This window comes from Podarcis liolepis (genome assembly GCF_965112155.1).
Source record: "Podarcis liolepis genome assembly, chromosome: 3".
NCBI classification, from domain to species: domain Eukaryota; kingdom Metazoa; phylum Chordata; class Lepidosauria; order Squamata; family Lacertidae; genus Podarcis; species Podarcis liolepis.
Genome location: NC_139557.1, coordinates 20,647,074 through 20,668,096, shown reverse-complemented (window position 1 = coordinate 20,668,096; position 21,023 = coordinate 20,647,074). Strand labels below are relative to the sequence as shown.

The 21,023-nt window shown below is 43.0% G+C and overlaps 1 protein-coding gene across 2 annotated transcripts in view; it reads left to right on the top strand.

The window, feature by feature from the left end:
• Positions 1-982: 982 nt before the first annotated feature.
• The window catches only part of LOC310703411 (uncharacterized protein), a 74,908-nt gene continuing 54,867 nt past the window's right edge, over positions 983-21,023 (top strand). Inside the window, exons 1-5 of one of the 2 annotated variants that reach the window (XM_083495781.1) lie at positions 983-1,886; positions 4,184-4,282; positions 12,006-12,041; positions 16,933-17,038; positions 18,128-18,225. In XM_083495781.1, coding sequence (XP_083351907.1) covers positions 4,244-4,282; positions 12,006-12,041; positions 16,933-17,038; positions 18,128-18,225 — 279 coding nt within the window. In that variant the 5' untranslated portion in view covers positions 983-1,886; positions 4,184-4,243. Of the gene's footprint in view, positions 1,887-4,183; positions 4,283-12,005; positions 12,042-16,932; positions 17,039-18,127; positions 18,226-21,023 lie in introns of those variants that run through there. The other variant, XR_014524099.1, reaches the window with a different exon arrangement.

Genomic DNA, 21,023 nt, shown 5'->3' with positions numbered 1-21,023 from the left:
CACACCAAAAAGAACCACATTTAAAAGCGCATAGGATGTCAATCTAAACAACCAAAGGCCTGGTTAAAAAGGAATGTTTTTGCCTGGCGCCTAAAGCTGTATAATGAAGGTGCCAAGTGAACTTCCCTGGGGAGAGCATTCCACAGACGGGGGGCCACTGCAGAGAAGGCCTGTTAAAATGTGAGAAATGGGACTCACAGCATTCTCCTGATCTACATCCCTAAACTGGTTTGGGCATTCACGACTCAAAGCTCAAGATGCATTCACTTTCCTAGGCATATCATTATGGGTATCCTGTGAGGATCATGCTTGAATACTGTAGCCAGAATAGCACCCTCTGGATATTATTAGACAATTCTCATCATCTCGTTGAAAGAGGTGGGTTTGCTTAGTGTGGAGAAGGGACATTTAAAAGGGAAACATAAAATATCACATACTAATAATACTATAGAAGAAACATCAGCATGCTGAAGGGTTTTGTACCTTGGCTGTCCTTTGACAGATGGGCCCTGGGAGGCAGGAAGGGGAGGAAGATATATTACCCTCTCCAGAGGGCATGTTTAATGCTCCCATGGCAGGTTATCAAGTGACTCTTGTGTCACTAGACTAAAAAGAATGCCCTTTTCCAAGGTGTGACAACTTATTAGTTTTCCTTTTCGTAAAGTGTAAGCAGAATCCACAGTCACTTCCCTTCCCTGATACAAAACAGTGGGTGGAGTCATAAAGATGCCCAGAAGGGCTGGCTGAAGCATTTAAATCATTCCTGATCTTAATCTTTTAAATGTTCCCTAAGACTGTCAGGGAGCATTACCAGCACAGAATGCAGATGCTGATGAGAAAGTCTACTTACATCTCCATCCACTTCTTTCTCACTCCCTGAATGATCAAACCAAAGGAGATGGCTATGCCTCTAGAGCCCTAGTGACCAAGGAGCCAGCAGAGGGAGGTGTCACAATGAAGGGCGTGTCACAAGGACCTCCGCAACCTAGCAACCACCAGCACTCAACTGACACTCCTCTCAACTGACACTACTAAGTTTGCTTATATGGCTTTTAATCCACGTTCAGCTTTTTACAAGTATGTAAAATGAAATTTATCCCTTTATATTCAAGCTTCCTTTGTTCCTGCACCTACTGAGCATTAGCTATCTAATCTACCTCTCTGCCTTTCTGGTGCAACTGCCACACACACCAAAAGGTTATGGAAAGGGCCCTGTGTCTTTGACAATTCACAAAGTGATTCATTGCAGCTCAACAGCAGCCCTCTCCCTTTTCAGTGTCATCCTATATTGCTGAACAGTGGAAAACCAGAAATCACACCTTGTGTGTTTGTTCATTTTATTACCCTCCTTCACTAGCAGGTCCCAGGGCAAGTTACAACTATCTAGAATTATTATTGTTGTTGTTATTAATTAAATTTGTATACCTCCCTATACCCACAGATTCCAGGGCAGTTCACAGGATAAGATCACAATATAATAATACAAAATATGTAATAAAAATAAAAACAACAACCCAATAGCCCTCTCCCAAAAAACATGTTTTAAAAGGGCATAGGATATCAATCAGATCGACCAAAGGCCTGGTTAAAAGGGAACGTTTTTGCTTGGTGCCTAAAGGTGTATAATGAAGGCACCAGGCGAACTTCCCTGGGGAGAGCATCCCACAGACGGGGAGCCACTGCAGAGAAGGCCCGTTCTCATGTTGCCACCCTCTGGACCTCTCGTGGAGGAGGCACATGAAGAAAGGCCTCAGGGTATGACTGGAGAGGGCGTGGTCCATAAAGGGACCTAAGGCCAGATGGAAAGGCCTGGCCTCCAGGCCTGAGCTTCCCCACTCCTGGGCTAAAATATCACAAATAGTCTGATTTAACTATGTCACAAACTGGTGAGTCGATAAAACAAGCTAGGCTTAGCCTCTGTCCCTCAGTGTGATGATTCGGGATGGTTCAGTGGAGAGAAAATATTTTGTTCACCCACTTAGTTCCTTTCTGCCAAAAAGACTGTGGTTTGATGCCTGGCCGGTGGTTAAGAATTCTGATTCAAGTTTCCATTTTCAGTTGTGCCCAGTGATGAATCGGTCTTGCCAGCGCAGGCCTTCAAAGGATTTTGCAGTTGGAGGGAAGACGTGGAGAAGCCTTGAGTACCACCTGCATGCCATATGTTGGCAATGGTGATGTTCCTCTGGTGGGAAGAGGGATTATGCGATGGCTTCTCCAACGTTAAACAGAAGCCTCCTCATGAGAATATTTGGGGATTAAAAGAGAATAAGAACAACATCTGCAGCAATCACCGCAGAATGTTATGGCCGGTTAGCTTTTACGAGCCCAATCCAATGTCCATTGAAGTCAGTAGAAAAAAAACCACCTCGCTATTGACTCCAGTAAGCTCTGGCTCAGCTCCATTCATATGCAACTTAAAGTAGGAAACGGTGGATATTTTTCTGGCAGCAGCAATATTTTTCGTTGAACAAAAAATGGAAAGACCCAGTAACTTTCAAAGAAGTGGGCAGAACAAACATGGAAGATGTGGGGTAGCCTACTGATAGAAAAGCTATTTAAATAAGTCAGTACCAGAAGCAGAAATGGACAATTTTATGAATGGGTGGTGACATGACATTTTGCACAGATCAGGTACATTTATAAAAGCTAGTGAATGAAGAACTAACGTAGTATAAATAGGAGGAAATATAGTGATGATCAGAAGGTAGGTCTGCCAATGTATAGATAGGTCCATCAACAAGATAAATGCAGCCACCAGTCACAGTCAACATGACCAGTAGTCAAAATTTAAGGGAGTTGGGATCCAAGAACATCTGGAGGTCTATGAGCCAAAGGCAAATGTGTTTATTTTTTAGTCTGATTTGATTCTAGTGGTTTTCTATTACAAGAAATGAAACCCTCAACATTAAAGGTGGCCTTTTACTTCAGAAATGATTAACATAACTTTTGTTTATTGAATATAATTGTAAGTTATATTTTCTCTATTAAGGAATTAGTGATATGGAAATGCATTTAAATCTAATTGATTAATCAATTAACAGACTGATTAAAGAACACCTGAAACATACTTTACTGTGTGACAGCCCTGTTGTTGTTGTTTAGTCGTGTCTGACTCTTCGTTACCCCATGGACCAGAGCATGCCATGAACTCCTGTCTTCCACAGCCTCCCGCAGTTTGGTTAAACTCATGCTGGTAGCTTCGAGAACACTGTCCAACCATCTCGTCCTCTGTCGTCCCCTTCTCCTTGTGCCCTCTATCTTTCCCAACATCAGGGTCTTTTCCAGGGAGTCTTCTCTTCTCATGAGGTGGCCAAAGTATTGGAGCCTCAGCTTCACGATCTGTCCTTCCAGTGAGCACTCAGGGCTGATTTCCTTAAGAATGGATACGTTTGATCTTCTTGCAGTCCATGGGACTCTCAAGAGTCTCCTCCAGCACCATAATTCAAAAGCATCAATTCTTCAGCGATCAGCCTTCTTTATGGTCCAGCTCTCACTTCCATACATCACTACTGTGTGACAGCCCTACTACAGTACTGGTATTTTGCTTAAGTGCAACTTTATTCCCTCTTCCAAATTTTTAACTGTCTCAGAAGTGCCCTGGGCACATCTGGACGGGGTCCAGACTAATAGTGAAGTCATATAGAAGTAAGTGTTCCCCATTGAGCTCAGTGGCACTTCCTTTCCAATATGGGTGTGTGGCATTGCAGCCTGTTAGCTGAACTTAATCCACTTTCAGTTTAATGGGACTTCATTTAGTTATGGCTAACCTTTCACATTGATTTAAGTGGAAATGAAGTGCAACTAATTTACCTTGAACCCATCTCATTATATTTCTGAAATCTAGCCATTCCCAGATTTGTCCTGCCTTTTCACTTAAACTCTATGTCTTTTGAGATTGCCTACCGCTATTGATAACTACAATGGATGTGATCTATGTTAAAATAATTTGGCCTCCCACTGATCACTAATAACTGATTGAATATTATTAACTGTTTGTCCGTCAGTATGTTTTTTATTATGCTTTTGATTACTGATGTTCTGTAATGTGTTTTACTGATGTTCTGTAATGTTGTGCACTGCCCTGCGATCTTTTGATAAAGGGTGGTATATAAATTTAATAAAATAATAATAAGAAGAAGAAGAAGAAGAATTTAAAACATATGCTTAACTCTCCTGTTGAAAGCAATGTTTGGGGCTCAAAGTACCTCCGGAATTCTTCTAAGGGACTCCTAAACTGAAGTTTATGAAGGAGTTTGGAAGAAAACCTAAGTACACTCACACAGTAGGTATAATTTAAATGCTTTTTGAACAGGGAGGGAGGGAAAATCAACAGGAAAGCAAATGAAAAGGGCCATGCATTAAGCATTGCTATGGTTGCATAAAAGATCACAGGGTTCCCTAAGTGAGGATGTGCACTTGTGTTCCAAAAAGATTTTCCATTCACATTGAAATCAGCAACGAGTTGCAGTTGTTCAAAGAGAAAACTGCTTCCTGCCCACACTAGATGGTTGCCTTCCAGACTGCGTAGGTGACTAAGAAGTCTACTTCCTAGACACCACAGGTGGTTTTAGGACAACTTATGTCTACCAGCCTGTACTGCTTAGTCAGTTATATCCATCCCACCGTTAGGATGGCATTTAATCCCAGAGATTTCCCTTTGGCAACAGCAATACACTCTCTTTCCCAGAAGGGGGAAAAAATCCCACTGCTGTTGCTGAACTTACATGGGATATAACTTTGGCTCCAGACTATGGCCTCAGTGCCCTTGTCTTATTTAGGCTCATTGTATTATTATTATTATTATTATTATTATTATTATTATTATCAGTTTTTTGGGGGGGTACTCAAGGCACACACACCCCGTTAAAAGTGTGGCACTTACTGTACCTTGGAAGTCGAACAGAATCCGTTCCAGAAGTCCATTCGACTTCCAAAATGTTTGGAAACCAAATTGCGACTTCTGATTGGCTGCAGGAAGCTTCTGCAGCCAATCAGATTCCATGGAAGCCCCCTCAGACATTCGGGTTCCAAAATAACGTTCACAAACTAGAAAAATCACTTCTGGGTTTGCAGAGTTTGGGAGCCAAAGCGTCTGAGTTCCAGGGCGTTCGGGATCCAAGGTATGACTGTAACTTCATGGTGAGTTCTGGCACCCTTAAAAAGGGGGAGGGAGCACTGGTTATTATTATTATTTATATGCAGTGCTTTTTCTAAAAAAAATGTTTAGGGGTACTCTTATTTTCCTACACATATTGAAATACTGCCCCTCAATGAGGCCAAACTTTAGATTCACAAAATGTTTAGGGCTATGCGTACCCCCCCCCCCGGGACCAAAGCACTGTTTATATCCCACCTTTTCCCCAGAAACAGGACTCAAGGTGAGCCCCTGGGAGCATTTGGGGAAAGGTGAGGCATGGTTCCCAGTCCCATCTCTCTCCCTGGGTGACTTACCCTTTCTGACTTCATGGGGGGTGCGAATGTCAGACTGTCTCCGTGCGGGGTCAGATAGTCGCAACCAATGCCTAAACAACCACTCACATTGCTGTAATTTTAATTAAAAAGTTACCAGACCTGACTTTATATTATGAAGCTTCGTGCTTGGTATGGTTAAAAGATTGGCTGACTTTAGAAAACACTGACCTATTAGATCTAGAGGGCCACAACAATAGATACGGTTGGCATTTGTACCTATGGTACAACAAAGTAAAGGTACATAAAGGTTTTCTAAACCATGTGATTAGGAAATCTTTATAAGAAGTATGGGATCGGAATAAAAACCTCCTGGAAAGAAAGACACCGTGGTGGATATCACCAATTGAGGTGTTGACAACAAAAAAAGTAAACATGGAAGGGGGAAGAGTAACATATGAGGATATTACTAGGAAAACAGACCAAGGGATAAAGCTCAAACCATATGACCAAATTGAAAAGATGTTAACAGGGTGGCTGCAATACCACCAGATCAGTGACTTATTAAAGGAAGATAAAAAGAGAAATGGGTTCGAAGATAAAAAATCGAAATTCCAAATCGAGTTAATAGACTGTAAAGATAAAATTTTATCAAGAATGTATAGTTTATTGCTAGAATGGTATACAAAAGACGAAGAAGTAAAGGAATCAATGATAAAATGGGCAATTGATATTGGGCATAACATTGAATTGGATGCATGGAAAAGATTATGGAAGGAGGGTTTGAGATTCACAGGATGCATGACTTTAAAGGAAAACTTGCTAAAAATGATGTATAGATGGCATTTAACGCCAGTAAAATTAGCTAAAATGTGTAGGGAAAAAGAAAGAAAATGTTGAAAAGGTAAAAAGGCAGATGGGGACTATTTCCATATACCTGTGATAAGGTAAAAAAAAATTGGGAATCAATTTATAATGAACTCAAAAAAATATTTAGATATACTTTCCCCAAAAGACCGGAAGTGTGTCTATTAGGCTTAATAGGAACAGAAATTAAAATAGAAGATCAAAATCTGTTCATGTATGCTACAGCTGCCGCGAGGACCCTTCTGGCCCAAAGATGGAAAGTACAAGACATACCAGCTATTCAGGAGTGGCAGGCGAAGTTGACAGAATATGCAGAACTTGCCAAACTGTCAGGGAGGATCCGTGACGAGGGAGATCAAAGATACCAAAATAACTGGAATAAATTTATTGAATATTAAAAGAAGAATTGTAAAGAGGTCAAGACACTAGCAGGATTGACATAATACCTCCAATGTATAATAGTACCAATATGAGAATGATGTGTGTGATGGAAAGAGGATAAATATACCAGTTGTGGGGAAGGAGGGGGGTCGTGACTGAGCAGAGTCAAAGGGAATGTATGGTGCTATTACAATTTGTTGGAAAAGAATATGTAAGGAAAACAATAAAAATTCACTTGAGGAAAAAAGTTGTGGCCAAAATTATGCCAAAAACCTTAAACAAAATTCAAGTGTCATTGTGTTTTATTTGGGGTGTCTTGGGGACCTCGACGCGCAAATAGCAAACTGTATGTATGTACAGGTTTCCCCTCCTCTTTCTTCCTTCCTTTCTTTCTTCCTTCCTTTCTTTCTTCCTTCCTTTCTTTCTTTCTTTCTTTCTTTCTTTCTTTCTTTCTTTCCTCATTACCTTTTCCAATCTCTATTCTAAGAGGGAAGCAGGGAAGCTCAGATGATTAAGAGTAATGGAAGTCTTGTAAAAATAGCTACCGATATAAAGGAGTTGAGGGAATACTTGGGAAATAGCAATGTAGGCAGAGCAGCAAGAGAAGGCAAGTGGAAGCTGAGCTGCGGGCGGGCAGGGAACACTAGTGGACTGTGGGAAATGTAGTCAAAAGGAAGGCCATGCTGCTAGTGACATATAAGGCTCATACATGGCGAGGTGGTGGTGGTAAGAAGCTGTTCTATGAATACACTTGAAACTTCACTAAGAAGAGGTGCCAAGTTCTTCTTTTGCAGCTTATTCCATTGCCAGACTTCCCTTAGAGTTGCTGAGAGGAGATTTTGCTTCTGGAGCAGATCAGGATGAGCTATACCTCTACTGTTTATTATTGTAGTTTTAACATGGAAAGATAACTGACATAGTGCATTGTATACATACATCAAAGTTAATGCACTGCACAGCTGGATATCATGGCAGACTTGGGATTGCTGTATTTTGTGCTTGGGGTCAAATTGTCAGTTACAAAGTGCACTTAGGCAAGTAACAACCTATCTTATAACTTGTTTTGGGAAGGTATATATCCTAAACAGCAGGCTAGGATATATTAATATGCATCTGAAGAAGAAGTTGAATTCAGACTTAGTCATGCTTAGAGTAAAGGTGAAGGTAAAGGTAAAGGGACCCCTGACCATTAGGTCCAGTCGTGGCCGACTCTGGGGTTGCGGTGCTCATCTCGCTTTATTGGCCGAGGGAGCCGGCGTACAGCTCTCGGTCATGTGGCCAGCATGACTAAGCTGCTTCTGGTGAACCAGAGCAGTGCACGGAAACACCGTTTACCTTCCTGCTGGAGTGGTACCTATTTATCTACTTGCACTTTGACGTGCTTTCAAACTGCTTGGTTGGCAGGAGCTGGGACCGAGCAACGGGAGCTCACCCTGTCGCGGGGATTCGAACCGCCGACCTTCTGATTGGCAAGTCCTAGGCTCTGTGGTTTAACCCACAGCACCACCCATGTCCCTAGTCCTGAGATAGCTAACACTTAAAGCTAGTATTTAGTGCAGCTATGCCCTCTTATTTGTTTCAACCATTAAACAGAAACTGAGTTGAAAGCAACTGGGAAGAATCTTAGCTTGCCTCTGTTGCCTTGTAAATACTTCTATACCTTGAGATTTAAGGGATCGTATGTAAGTTATACTGTGCAGTCAAGAGTGTTTTGCTTAGCCACGTTTCTTGTCTGCCTCACCCAAATTTCATCTCTGACTTTGTTATACAACATTACAAGTGGAGGAGCGAATGAATGTCTGCCATCTGCTCTATGCTACTTAAGGATGATTTCTCTAATTAGGTCAAATTGACTTGCTGTCAATGATTAAACGTAATAGGTAATAATAAGTTGGCTTAATCATTGGCCACCATTATTGTTAGTTCATTGATTGCAATAATTTCAAAAATTACCCATTGGAATAAAATATGTTTAGCACCTGGTTTGTCCTTTTTTGGGGGGGAAACATCTGTGATAAATATGTAATAGATGTGGAATTTTATGTCTCTTGATCTGGAAGGAAGTAAATAATCCTCAGTTTTAAGTGTGTGAATGGGCATAGATTTATTATTGGACAAGGAGAGGATCAAATAAAAATCAGTGTAAAATTTACTGCAGGGACTTAAAGAACTGTCAAAAAGAATGAATCATGTTCTCCATACTGAGGATTCCTGACAGTGTCTCCTAACTTCAGTTTCACCAAGATTTGTGGCTCTATTGGTGATAAGAGCTGCACGTGGACAGGTTAATAGTAGGCGCTCATATTCTGAGAATCTGGGTTCAACCTTTGGAAGACAACCGATCACGGACCAAATGCAGTCACTTTCAACTATGGCTGTCCCTGTTTGGCCCTCTCATGAAATTTTCTCTCGCATCAAAGCCTGAATGTTAACAAAAAATATGATTGATCTTCCCTGGTTCTTACTTGACTTTGACCATTACAATGAATTTGATTCACCCTCTTTTTTATATTTGTACAATGAATTTGATTCACCCTCTTTTTTATATTTGTACACTGGTCAGGACAGTGGTGTTACTTGCAAACAATTTTTGCAAATCAGCTCCTGGTTTCCTACCTTCATATGGAAATATTATGGAAGATATACAGTCTGGGATTTTTTTTTACAGAACAATTCAGGCACCTAATGACTTCCAGCTTCTAAAGATGGCAACTAGCTTCCTGAATCCCAATCAGTCAATTTTAAGCACCATCAAGTTAAAAAAAGAAACCCCAAACAGCACTTACCCATATCCCCCAGTGGGGCATTTAAGTTAAGGGTACAGTTCTATTTGTCACTTTCTTAGATTTCTTCTTTTGACTAGTGTTTTATTTTTAATAGCACTCTTTTACAGAAAACCCAAAGATTATGGTTCTTACAAATTTGAAGACAACCAGTGAAACGTCTGGATATTATTTATCCATGGAACTTTTTTTTTTTTTTACTTGCCAGAATTAGCAAACACTCATTTGGGTTGCATCCTTCTGCGGCTGCAAGTGTTTGATCTACACATGTATTTTTTTAATGCCAGCCTTGGAAAAATGAGTGAGGCTTTGGCTGATTCCACCTTTTGTCTACTGTTTCATTGCCCAGTTTCCTCATATTTTTAGCATCTCTAATGTACCTTAAATAAAAGTTGTAATATCGGTATTATCAAATGTTCATTAATTGTTTATTCAACATGTCGATCAGGAAAGTTATGTTTATGCGCTCCTGCTTATATTCACCTGGAATTTTGCAGAATGGCTTTAGGAAATATAATAGTCCAAGTCTTCAGACCTCTGATCTTTATTTTCCTGTAGTTGCTCCTTAACAATAGTATACCACTAGGGCTGCCTCTTAGCAATAGTGTACCACTAGGACACGGGTGGCGCTGTGGTCTAAACCACTGAGCCTCTTGGGCTTGCCGATCAGAAGGTCGGTGGTTCGAATCCCCGCGACGGGGTGAGCTCCCGTTGCTCAGTCCCAGCTCCTGCCAACCTAGCAGTTCGGAAGCACATCAAAGTGAAAGTAGATAAATAGGTATTGCTCCGGCGGGAAGGTAAACAGTGTTTCTGTGCGCTGCTTTGGTTCGCCAGAAGTGGCTTAGTCATGCTGGCCACATGACCCGGAAGCTGTACCCCGGCTCCCTCGGCCAATAAAGCGAGATGAGCGCTGCAACCCCAGAGTCAGCCACGACTGGACCTAATGGTCAGGGGGCCCTTTACCTTTAACTTTTAGGACTGCCTAGCTAGTTTCTCTCTTTTTTTTACTGTTTTCTGTAACATAAATTGTGTGCTTCTTATTTTTTTTATAGCAACTGTGGGGTTGCAAGAAATTACTCCCTTCCTTTGACAGATGGAGGCGATCTGGCAAAATGATATGGGGACTCACCCAGTGTAGTGATTCATCTTTAGTTCATTCCCATTGGTCTCAGAATCAAGAACATACAGTGCTTGAAGGTCATCTCAACCTCACCAAACAGTTCTATGTATTTATTTGTTTGTTGAGTAGGGCTCAACAGAGATAAACTAGGTGTCATATTTCATGGAGGAGCAGAATGAGGGGAAGTGTGTGCATGTGAGTATGTGAGAGAGGGAATATTATGTTTGCTCCAGTGTCCTACAGCAGGGAACCTTCTAGATTCTCCTGGCTCTTGTCCAAGAACAGCAACAAGTGCACTTTCTTGAAAGTGAAGAAGCCAAGCCTCATTTTAGCAAACTGACAGTGCAAACTCAGTAACAGGAAAAGAGCAGGAATTTGTCCAGACACTGCTAGGCACCAGCAATGTGGAAAAGATCACATCAACTCAGGAGAGAACCTTCAGTGTTCCCTAAAGGCAGTTATTATATTGTAGTAGTTGGCTGTTTTTAGGTTTATGACAAATTGTGTGGTATCCAGTGCTGCAACTCCACTGGTGCAACAGACTTCTGTGCATGCAGTGGAACTTCCTCTTCCTCTCCTGTCCCTTCCAGACCCCTGCACACCTTCAAAATCAGCTCCAGAAGGTTAGGAGACCCTCTGGAACAGATGTGGGGGATGCGTTGAGGGAGGAGGGGAAACAGAAGTCCCATTGCAGCAGTGGAACTAAGCAGAGGGAACATTGGATACAATCCTGCCCAGAGCCTTACATATGGGGAAAGCTTTACATTCAGTTAAGTAGAATATTCTTCCATCAACCACACCAGACATAACAACTCGATCTGCCTGCTCAGATGTACCGTATCTTTTTACAAAGCTATTGTTTACAAAGCTAGTGTACTACCAACTTTACTGTATGCTAGTGAAACATGGACCACAACAACTCCTTGAAAGATTCCATCAATGGTGTCTCTGAAAATTTTTACATATCACTTGAGAAGACAGGCAAACTAATTTGACATATTAAAAAGTTACAAATCTTAGTAAGAATACATTGGTGCTGATGGCCGAAGATTAGACCATGATGAACACATTCTCTCAAACTAGGTGATTATATAAACTCACTCTTTTTTTTGGTCCTTATTTTGTTTTTGTGTCACTTAAACAATTTATTTTGGGGGCCTCAAAATCTGGAAGTGGCCTCGACTTCTGAGGAAGTCTTGTCTGTAGTTCCTGTTTGAGTGTAAATTTGGTGACCCTTGCTGTACAATGTGTCAGATAGTCCCAACAGCCCTTCTTTGATGAGAATCAACAACGTCTTTCTTAAAACCAAAGTATGCCAATTGGCTTAAAAACACTCCACGGTTTAAAGGAGCACTTTCAAGTGGAATCCTCTTTTGGTGGAAATGTCCTGTTTTGCTTTGCAAAAGTCTTTGTTCTCTTTTCCAAGTATTCATTTTCTCTCCTAGGGTGATGACTGTGAAATCTGCAAGGAAATGCAGCAGGTCAGGCATTTATAGATTCTTAAATATAAACTGCTTGATTCTGTGCTGCTTAAACTTAACTCAAATGCTTTTCCAGGTGTTCCGTGCCTTCATATGCGTTACAATTTCCAAAGCTTTCCCTCCAACAGATGTGAAATGCAATGATCTCCAGTTTCCTGGTCTTTAATCTCTTGACCTTTTTAAAACTAATGGAGTTGTATTTGCCACTTTCTAATCCTCAGGAATTATGCCTCCCTGGGCACATTTTTAAACTTGCCATTTTCATTTCATACCCTTTAATAAATTCCACAACATCACATTATCTTGCACTTCATTTATGTTACATCAACTTGATCCTTGAAGCAACATGTATATTTCCCATTTTCTGCTGTTTGCCCTGAAAAATAGAACCATTTCCTGGGGTTCCAGGTCTCACAAATATCACAAGCATGAATCTAGAACCCTACAGGAAGGGAAATGCATCTGATGTGGGAATTTTTGAAGGAGCAGGCAAGGAAAGGGTTAAGAATCCTCACACGGCTTCTCTACTGTTGGTTTTGTCCTAAGGACCATAAATGCACCAGCTTGATATATAAGCCAGGCATGATGGGAGTCCCTGAGGCAACACAAATTGAAACGACCAGAGAAGATAATGCTCCTTCCATTATTTTGGACTCTTTCCAATGCTTATCTCTGCTCTGTGCAAACATAACAAAGGGAGAGTGTGTCTGTCAGCATAGGATAGTGGTTAGAGTGACTAGGACCAGGGAGACCCAGATTTAAATCCGCACTCAGCCCATGATGCTTACTAGGCAACCCTGGGCCAGTCAGTATCTCTCCACTTAACCTAATCATAGGGTTGTTGTGAGGATAAGATGCAAAGTGGGGGGGACCATGTATACTGCCATTAACTCGTTGGAGGGGAGCAAACAAAGGACTCATTCTACAGCTGGGTTGATAAATAAGCTTACCAGCCAATCAAACAATGACTTAAATCAGGGGTTGGCATCCTAAGTCCCTTGGGCCACAAGCGTCCCACAGGGGTCGTTTAACCGGCCCCCAAGCCGCCCCCGAACCGAGCCGCCCTCTCAGCGAGTCCTCGCGTGCTGCGCTAAACTGGCGCAGCGTGGCACAGGGACTTGCTTTCGCGGTGCCAGAAATCGAATCTGTGCAGACGCAGACGCAGACGCCAGAAATCGTGGGCACACACGCGTGATCTGGCCCACGGAAGGATCTCCGCTGGAGTGAACCGGCCCAGAAAATGTAAACCTTGCCGACCCCTGACTTAAATAATCTTGCCCTCCTATCCTCCCAACCATTGCCTGCTCTCTAATTTGCTCCCACTGTTATCGCTTCCTGCTCCACCAGTTCAATAAATTTACCCAAGTGCCCCACAGTCAGGTGACTAGATTGGAACTAGCATTCTAGGCACCCATTGGTAGGCATCTTCCCGCAGCCAGAAGAGGAGTGGGCAGGAATCTCTAGGCAGAGAATAAGTGGGCAGGGTCAAGGTTGATGGGCTGTTATGCAAGTCATAGAATAATGGACTTGTACAGTTGGAAGAGGGACGTGGGTGGCGCTGTGGGTTAAACCACACAGCCTAGGACTTGCCGATCAGAAGGTCGGCGGTTCGAATCCCTGTGACGGGGTGAGCTCCCATTGCTTGGTCCCTGCTCCTGCCAACCTAGCAGTTCGAAATCACATCAAAGTGCAAGTAGGAAGTCCGGCGGGAAGGTAAACGGCATTTCCGTGCGCTGCTCTGGCTCGCCAGAAGCGGCTTAGTCATGCTGGCCACATGACCCGGAAGCTGTATGCCGGCTCCCTCGACCAATAAAACAAGATGAGCGCCGCAACCCCAGAGTCATTCACGACTGGACCTAATGGTCAGGGGTCCCTTTACCTTTACCTTTACATTTGGAAGGGACCCTGAGGTCATATCGCCTAACCCCCTGCCATGCAGGAATTTCAGCTAAAGCATCCATGACAGATGGCCATCCAACCTCTGCTTAAAAACCTTTAAGGAAGGAGAGTTCTGTTCTGCAGATGGGCTTGGGACTCTGAGAACATATGGTGGCCTGGTTGTTTGTTTTTTATTTCGTCTGTCTTCACCCTTGTGGAAGGGGCTCATTGTTACCAAGTTTTGATTCAGCACTGTATTTGTTTTTGTCATATATTACAAAAGTGACCCCAGATTGGACCTCCGTGGAATGCTTGCTTAATGGGATAACGTATCTCAAATAATGAGTCAACAAAGCTTTGCTGGTTCTAGGCTGAGGACCTGCTTACATTATTAGCTCGTGTATGATCAGTGGCTGTGCCAATGTGAAAGGAAATGTAAACACAGATGGTCAGAAATAAATGGCACCCCCGGAAGTTGTTGGACTACAACTCCCAGCTTCCCTGATTGTTGGTCATGCTAGCTGGGGCTGATGGGAGTTGGAGTCCAACAAAATCTGCTAGCAGAAGACTAGTTTATATCCCTTTGCTACCTACCATGAAGAAACATGCGACACTGTAGAACAGCAGTTCTCAACCTGTGGGTCCCCAGATGTCGTTGGACTACAACTCCCATCATCCCTGAGCTCTGGCCTTGCTAGCTAGGGGTGATGGGAGTTGTAGTTCAACAACATCTGGGGACCCACAGGTTGAGAAAGGCTGCTGTAGAAGAAGTGGACAGAAAGGACATTGGGATCTACTAGTTGATCTCTGGTTGAGTTGCAGTGGATCCACATGTATTTCTGACTAGCAAAAATGAAAAGGTTTTTCCCCACCCTAACCTGAAGTATTGAGGTATTATTACTATTATTTGCAACATTTACATTTATATACCTTCCTTTATCCGAAGATCGCAGACAATTCAAAACATAAAAACACAAAATGAGAGCACATTTGTAGCAGCAGCCAAGTCACCAAGGTAGCATATGAATTGGACAGTGGGCTCGCTAAATTATATAATGACAACTTCAGGAAGCCTAGACTCTGAGGAGAATATTTGCTCTTTGCCTTGTACTGTTGTCCCTGAATAAGGGAGGGCGGAGCAAACCTGAAAGAACTGGAGGCTGTGTTTAGACTGCCTGTCGGATTTACATCATGATCCGAGGGCTTCAGATACCAAAGTGATGTGTTTGGTGCAACTCACTAGGACAGTGTGAGATTTGTAACGTGGCCCACAACAAAAGACAGCAAATTCTTTAACTACATAATCCATACCCTGGAAAATCAGTCCAGTGGCAACAATTAACACAACACAGTAAGCAGAGGGTTTCATGTGGTTCTTGTGGATGGGGTGATTGATGAAGCAGGTGTGTTTTCAAAAGTCCTCTGAGGGGAAAGGGTAGGGTTTGAGAGGACTGACAAGGACATCCTTAGAAGCTGTTGTACAGCCTTAGATGTCAATGTTAGGAAGCCGTTCGAGTGCAGTGATGAAGAAGAGTGTGCACTGAACACAGGAAACCGAAATGCAACATGAGCAGGAAAAGAACTCTAGTAATCAGGGCCAGTGGTCAAGAAGGTAGTTTCTTCACATGCCAAAAACTCAGGATAAGCCCTAAGCCAAGCTTGTACTCAGGTAAGGATGGGTGAATCTGTCAATGTTGATTTCTCTTGACGTCTCTTTTCCCACTCTTCAGTTCTCCACATCATTTTGTGATAGATTTTTAAATCCTCATGACACACTTTGGATACATGCTGGTTTTGAAGGGTGGCTTTTTTCATTTGTGTATTGTTTCAAGAAGTCCACTTACCTTAAATGGTGGGTTTTGCAGCCAGTCCACAGGTTCTGCAGTGATCCAGTGAAGGGGTTAGGGTTTGGCTGACTGACGGCTGGTGATTAGCTAGACCAGCAGGCTTTGGGGCAGGCCTCTTCCTGGGGCCTGGTTTGGATAGCTTCACCCTTAAATATGAACAGAATCAAGTTTCTCTCTCAACTGCATTAGGTAAAAGGTAAAAGACCCCTGGACGGTTAAGTCCAGTCAAAGGTGACTATGGGATTATGATGGCCATCTCACTTTCAGGCCAAGGGAGCCAGCGTTTGTCCACAGACAGAATTCTGGGTCATGTGGTCAGCATGACTAAACTGCTTCTGGCACAATGGAACATCGTGATGGAAACCAGAGCACACAGAAATGCCGTTTACCTTCCTGCCGCAGCAGTACCTATTTATCTATTTGCACTGGTGTGCTTTCAAACTGCTAGGTTAGCAGGAGCTGGGACAGAGCAATGGGAGCTTATCCTGTTGTGGGGAGTTGAACCGCCAACCTTCTGAGCAACAAGCCCAAGAGGCTCAGTGGTTTAGACCACAGCGCCACCCGCATCTCATCTGCATACTCAGCCCATGGCAATGTGCAAAGGTACAGATGAGAGGCGTTGGGTGGGTGAAAAAACCATCAGTTCCATGTCCTTGCCATTGCCTTCATCATGGCGGCTGCAGGCAGAGCAAAAGGTGGAATCTAAACAGCTTCTGTTGTTGGGGTTGGAGTAAGCTTGGAGGACAGCCTGAGATTCCCCATCACTGCCCTCTTCCTTGCCCAGGCTTAAATTAGCATTTGTCCAGAGGGTCTATATTCCATGTCTCGTCTATCACTCTGTTACACATATTAACTGCATCTGGTTTTCTACCTTTTTTTTTTTTACATAAAGCATATCCTCAAAAAAGGCAACCCTTTAAATGGCCTTGAACCATGGTAGTCACATGTTCCTTTCCCCTCTCCCTGCTTTTTGCAGCAACAGCTCACCACAAGTAGGAAATGAGAAATGTTGGGATATGGCAGACCGTATTGACTTAACACAAAGTTATTTAGCTCAGGTGTTCCAGGAGTAGCGGCACCCTTGGGAAATCCAGTGGTCAAGGCTCTCCAGTTCTTACTCCCCTCCCTCCTTTTCCATGTGTTCAGCTAATCTCTTAACTTTACAGGTTCAGGGACAAGAGTCACCACAATACATAAGTCTCTTGCCAAAGAGTGAAATGGAACACATAGATGAAGTCTATTCGCTTGCTTGCTTGCTTTATAGCAATGTAAGTTAAAACAGGGACAATTTTGAAAACACTTGGGTTGCAACAATAAGTAGCCACAAGCAATTAAAAGAGTGTGGCAGTGGGGAAATTCAAACTAGTGTCACAAACAGTTTAACCATTGCAATTAAAACCTCTAACTGCCCAAAAGCATTTATAAAGCAGAACTTTTGACCATATTATGGAATGCCATTAGAGAGGGGGTGAGTTAAACCTCCCTCCAGATTGAGGACTGAAGCCTGTAGACAGTTACCTTTTAATAATGGAATTCACAGTAAGTTGGTTTGGGATGCAATAATATTCATGGGAGAACACAGCACAATACAGTGGTACCTTAGTTCTCGAACTTAATCCGTTCTGGGAGTCCATTCGACTCCCGAAACGGTTCGAAAACCAAGGTGTGGCTTCCGATTGGCTGCAGGAGCTTCCTGCACTCAAGCGGAAGCCGCGCCAGATGTTCAGCTTCCAAAAAATTTTCGCAAACCGGAACAGTCACTTCTGGGTTTGTGGTGTTCAGGAGCCAATTTGTTCGACAACTAAGCCGTTTCAGAACCAAGGTACCACTGTATATTCTCTATGTGCTTGTGTGTGTGTGTGTGTGTGTGTGTGTGTTTGACTCATAGTCCAATAGTGTCCCTACAGTAGCCTGGTGCCCTTCAGAAATTTTCTACCAGTCCATCCAATCTGGCCAATGGTCACCTAAGGCATACGAGTCTCACCCCAACCCTAGGTCTCTGTATGTGGGCATTCCTGCTTTAAGCTGCCTACCCATCCACCTGTCACCAGAGTTTCAACATATATTAGACTACTGAGTACGCACAAGCCAGAATCTTGCAAAACTCGAGCTGCTATCCTGGACTTTCTTGACCTCCCCATTAAGCAAAGCTGTGATACTAATTTCTTGGCACAATCACGAGTTTTCCCTGGATGTCCCAGAGGATTCCCATCCACTGAAAGAAAGCACTCCATAATAGATGCGGAACATGCAATTTCTGGAAATATTTATCATTACTTTGTGTCAACAAAATGCCTTTTCTTTTTCTTTTCTTTTGAGCTCCGCATATTTTCACTCTGAGAAAACAGATTTGTTTTGCAGCTCTCCAAAGGCCCCAAGCTCCAGAGCGAAGAAGAAGCACTATCTTTCCGTGGTCAGCCTTCCTTTCGGCATCTGGTCACAATCCTACTGGGAGAAATGTAAGTAACAGCTTACCACGTGGATCGCCGAATGTGCTGAATTGCAAGAAAGGATATTAAATGAAAATATCCATAGCACCTGCAGCTTGTCCCGGATGATTCCCCCAGAGTAGTGTGGGTGGGTTGACTTCAAACCCCCCAGCGACGTGCAAACTGCAACTGCAGCTGCTTGTTGTAGTAGCAGCTTGCAGTGTTAGCAAATGGCTTGCAGATCCCAGCCCTTGTAATGAATCAACACTGATGGAGGCTGCCAATAGGCTGGGGGGGGTGAGAGTGGGGAGTAGCAGGCCTAGTGTAATTATCCTCCTTATCAATGTTAGACATCTCCCCATCCTTTGGGTTTGGGATGATGAACTGCCTGCTCCACAAAATAGGGCAGTCAAAGAACTCAAATACAAGCAGCTTTGCACATCCCAGTCCTAAGACTTGCTGCCCTTTGGACCTCTCTCACTGTCCCTTGAAAATGCCTTTCACATGGTTGAATAGAGGCTGTGTGTGTAGATGGATGTGTGAAGAAACCTCTTGTTTTTGCATGTAGCCTACTGCAAGAGTCATCTTCATTGCTCTGTTCACTTTTGCCTCTGGTCCTCCCCACCATTGACACATCCATTTTCATTTCCCAAGAAGATTATCCATGAATGAATGTAGCTCTCTGGCTTAAGAATTGTCTCCCCCTGACCCTTGCACTGCTAGCCTGCAAAGGGCTTTTGAACCAGCAACAGATACACCTAGCTAGGTCCAACTGCAAAACAGGAGGTTTTTCTGCCAGTGTAGGAGTAGGTCAGCAATTAAAATACACCCGTGTCAGTGCAGTTAACTCTTTAGTCAAAGAAACCAAAACAGCACAGGCCTACTGATCACAGCAACTCTTCCCAGAAGGCCTCTCCCCAATGAAGCAGTTGCGAGGACTGAAAGTTCCTGCCTTCCCATGCTCTCGAAGGATCCTTCCCTAGCAGCCCAAAACTCCATTGTCTTGCCTCTTGTTGCTCCACCCTCTGCATTCCTTTTTGTTTTCTGGGAGGTGAGTTGGTTGCAGCAGGAGGGGGAGACTCCCTGGATTCTTCCACAGCCTGCCTCATTTCTGTCTCCTGGTCCCCCTCCTCTCCTGCCTCTGAGTCTGGACTGCTCTCTGCCACAGACTCTTCCTGCTCACTGAACCCAGTTGCCTCTTCAGTTTCTGACACCTCCTCCCCACCAGCCTGCTCCCTTTTCTCCCTCTGCCCATGCTGATGGCTTTTGAGGAGCAGAAACCGTAGCATTATAAACATGCACCTCTTCAAGTTTGTATACTTGCAATATTTCCTGTCGACCAAGTCAGTTGAAATTTTTCGTGCCTAATTTCCCAACCATTGTAGTCTTCTTACATCGCAAGAGCTGACAAAGAAAGGCAGGGGGCCATTTTTTCAAGCCCTCAGATTTGCTCAGAAATATATTCTGTGTTTTCCCCAGAAGATTTCAGATCATCTCCCAACTGACCTGAATAGATTTCAGAAGAGCTTGTTGATCTCTAGCAAAATGTAAAAATGAGTGTGGCCAACAACCTTTTCAAAAGGGCACATTGTCTTGGAGGATCAGAAAACTTTTGACATCACAGCAGGGGACCTATAAGAGTGGTCAGTAATTTTTAGTAATAATAAAAAGACAAATTTTGGGCAGCTTGGGGCCATGAAAACATACTTTTGGCATTTCAGTGGAATACCTATAGAAGTAGTCGGTAAAACAAAACATTAAATAGTAAATTTTATTTTAAAACATTTTTATTTGATAGAAATTTTTGGATGGTTTTAGTGGAGGTGCAAAAAACCTTTGGCATCATAGTATCACAGCTGGAGAACCATAAGAAGAATGTTGTTTTGTAAAAACAAAACAAAGCAAAAACCCATGGTTTTTAAGACAATTTTTGGAGGGTCTTGAGGACTACCAAAACCTCCCTTGGGAGCCAGCTGTGGCCTAGAAGGCTTTGACCTAGACTTGGAACAAAGTGTCTGATCCAGCCCATTGGAGTCACTCAACCCACACCACTAACGTGCCATTTTGGTTGTGAAGCTTACCCCAGCAGCGGCTTTTAAATCCAAATACATTAGACTAACACATTGTGAGCTCCAGGCCACTCGCTACTGGTTTTCTTGTGCAAGTGAACATCATGTGTTTGTAAGAAGCGAGTGAGGTGCATGGTGAAGCATTACTGATAGTACAGATGTACAGTTCCGTGTTGATGTGGCCAAAGGGCTGAGACTGCTTTTTACTAGCCAAAAATCAGGCAATTGTGTGCATTTTGCTGACTACACACACACACACACACACAGTATCTTGAGAGCCCTGCACATATGTGATACTTGGCTGTATTTCAAATGGTATGTTAAAAAGGATCAAACCTGAGTTTCAGCCTCTGCAGAGGCCATGCTAAGACTGGTTACAAGCATTTTATTTGTTTGTTGGTTGGTCTTTTGGTTCTTTTGGCTTCTGCCATTCCAGAACAGTTAGAGCAGGTGATGCACACTCCGCTATCTACTCAGCCCCTAGAAGGCTTAAATGTTTGGACATATTGAATGCAGACGGGAAATCAAAGACAGATCAATGCCTGGCAACACTACAAGGGAAATATAACTGGCTTCCCTTTGGGTTTTGTGATGTCAAGACAATAACAAATGTGAATGTCAAGTGGTGTTTAATATATTTATATTTGCAGTAAGATAATATAAATAATATTTTTAGCTATGAAACGATGCCAACATCTTTTCTGGAATGTGTGCGGGATCTTACTGGGGCAGGGGAGGGGAGACCCCGCATACAAATAT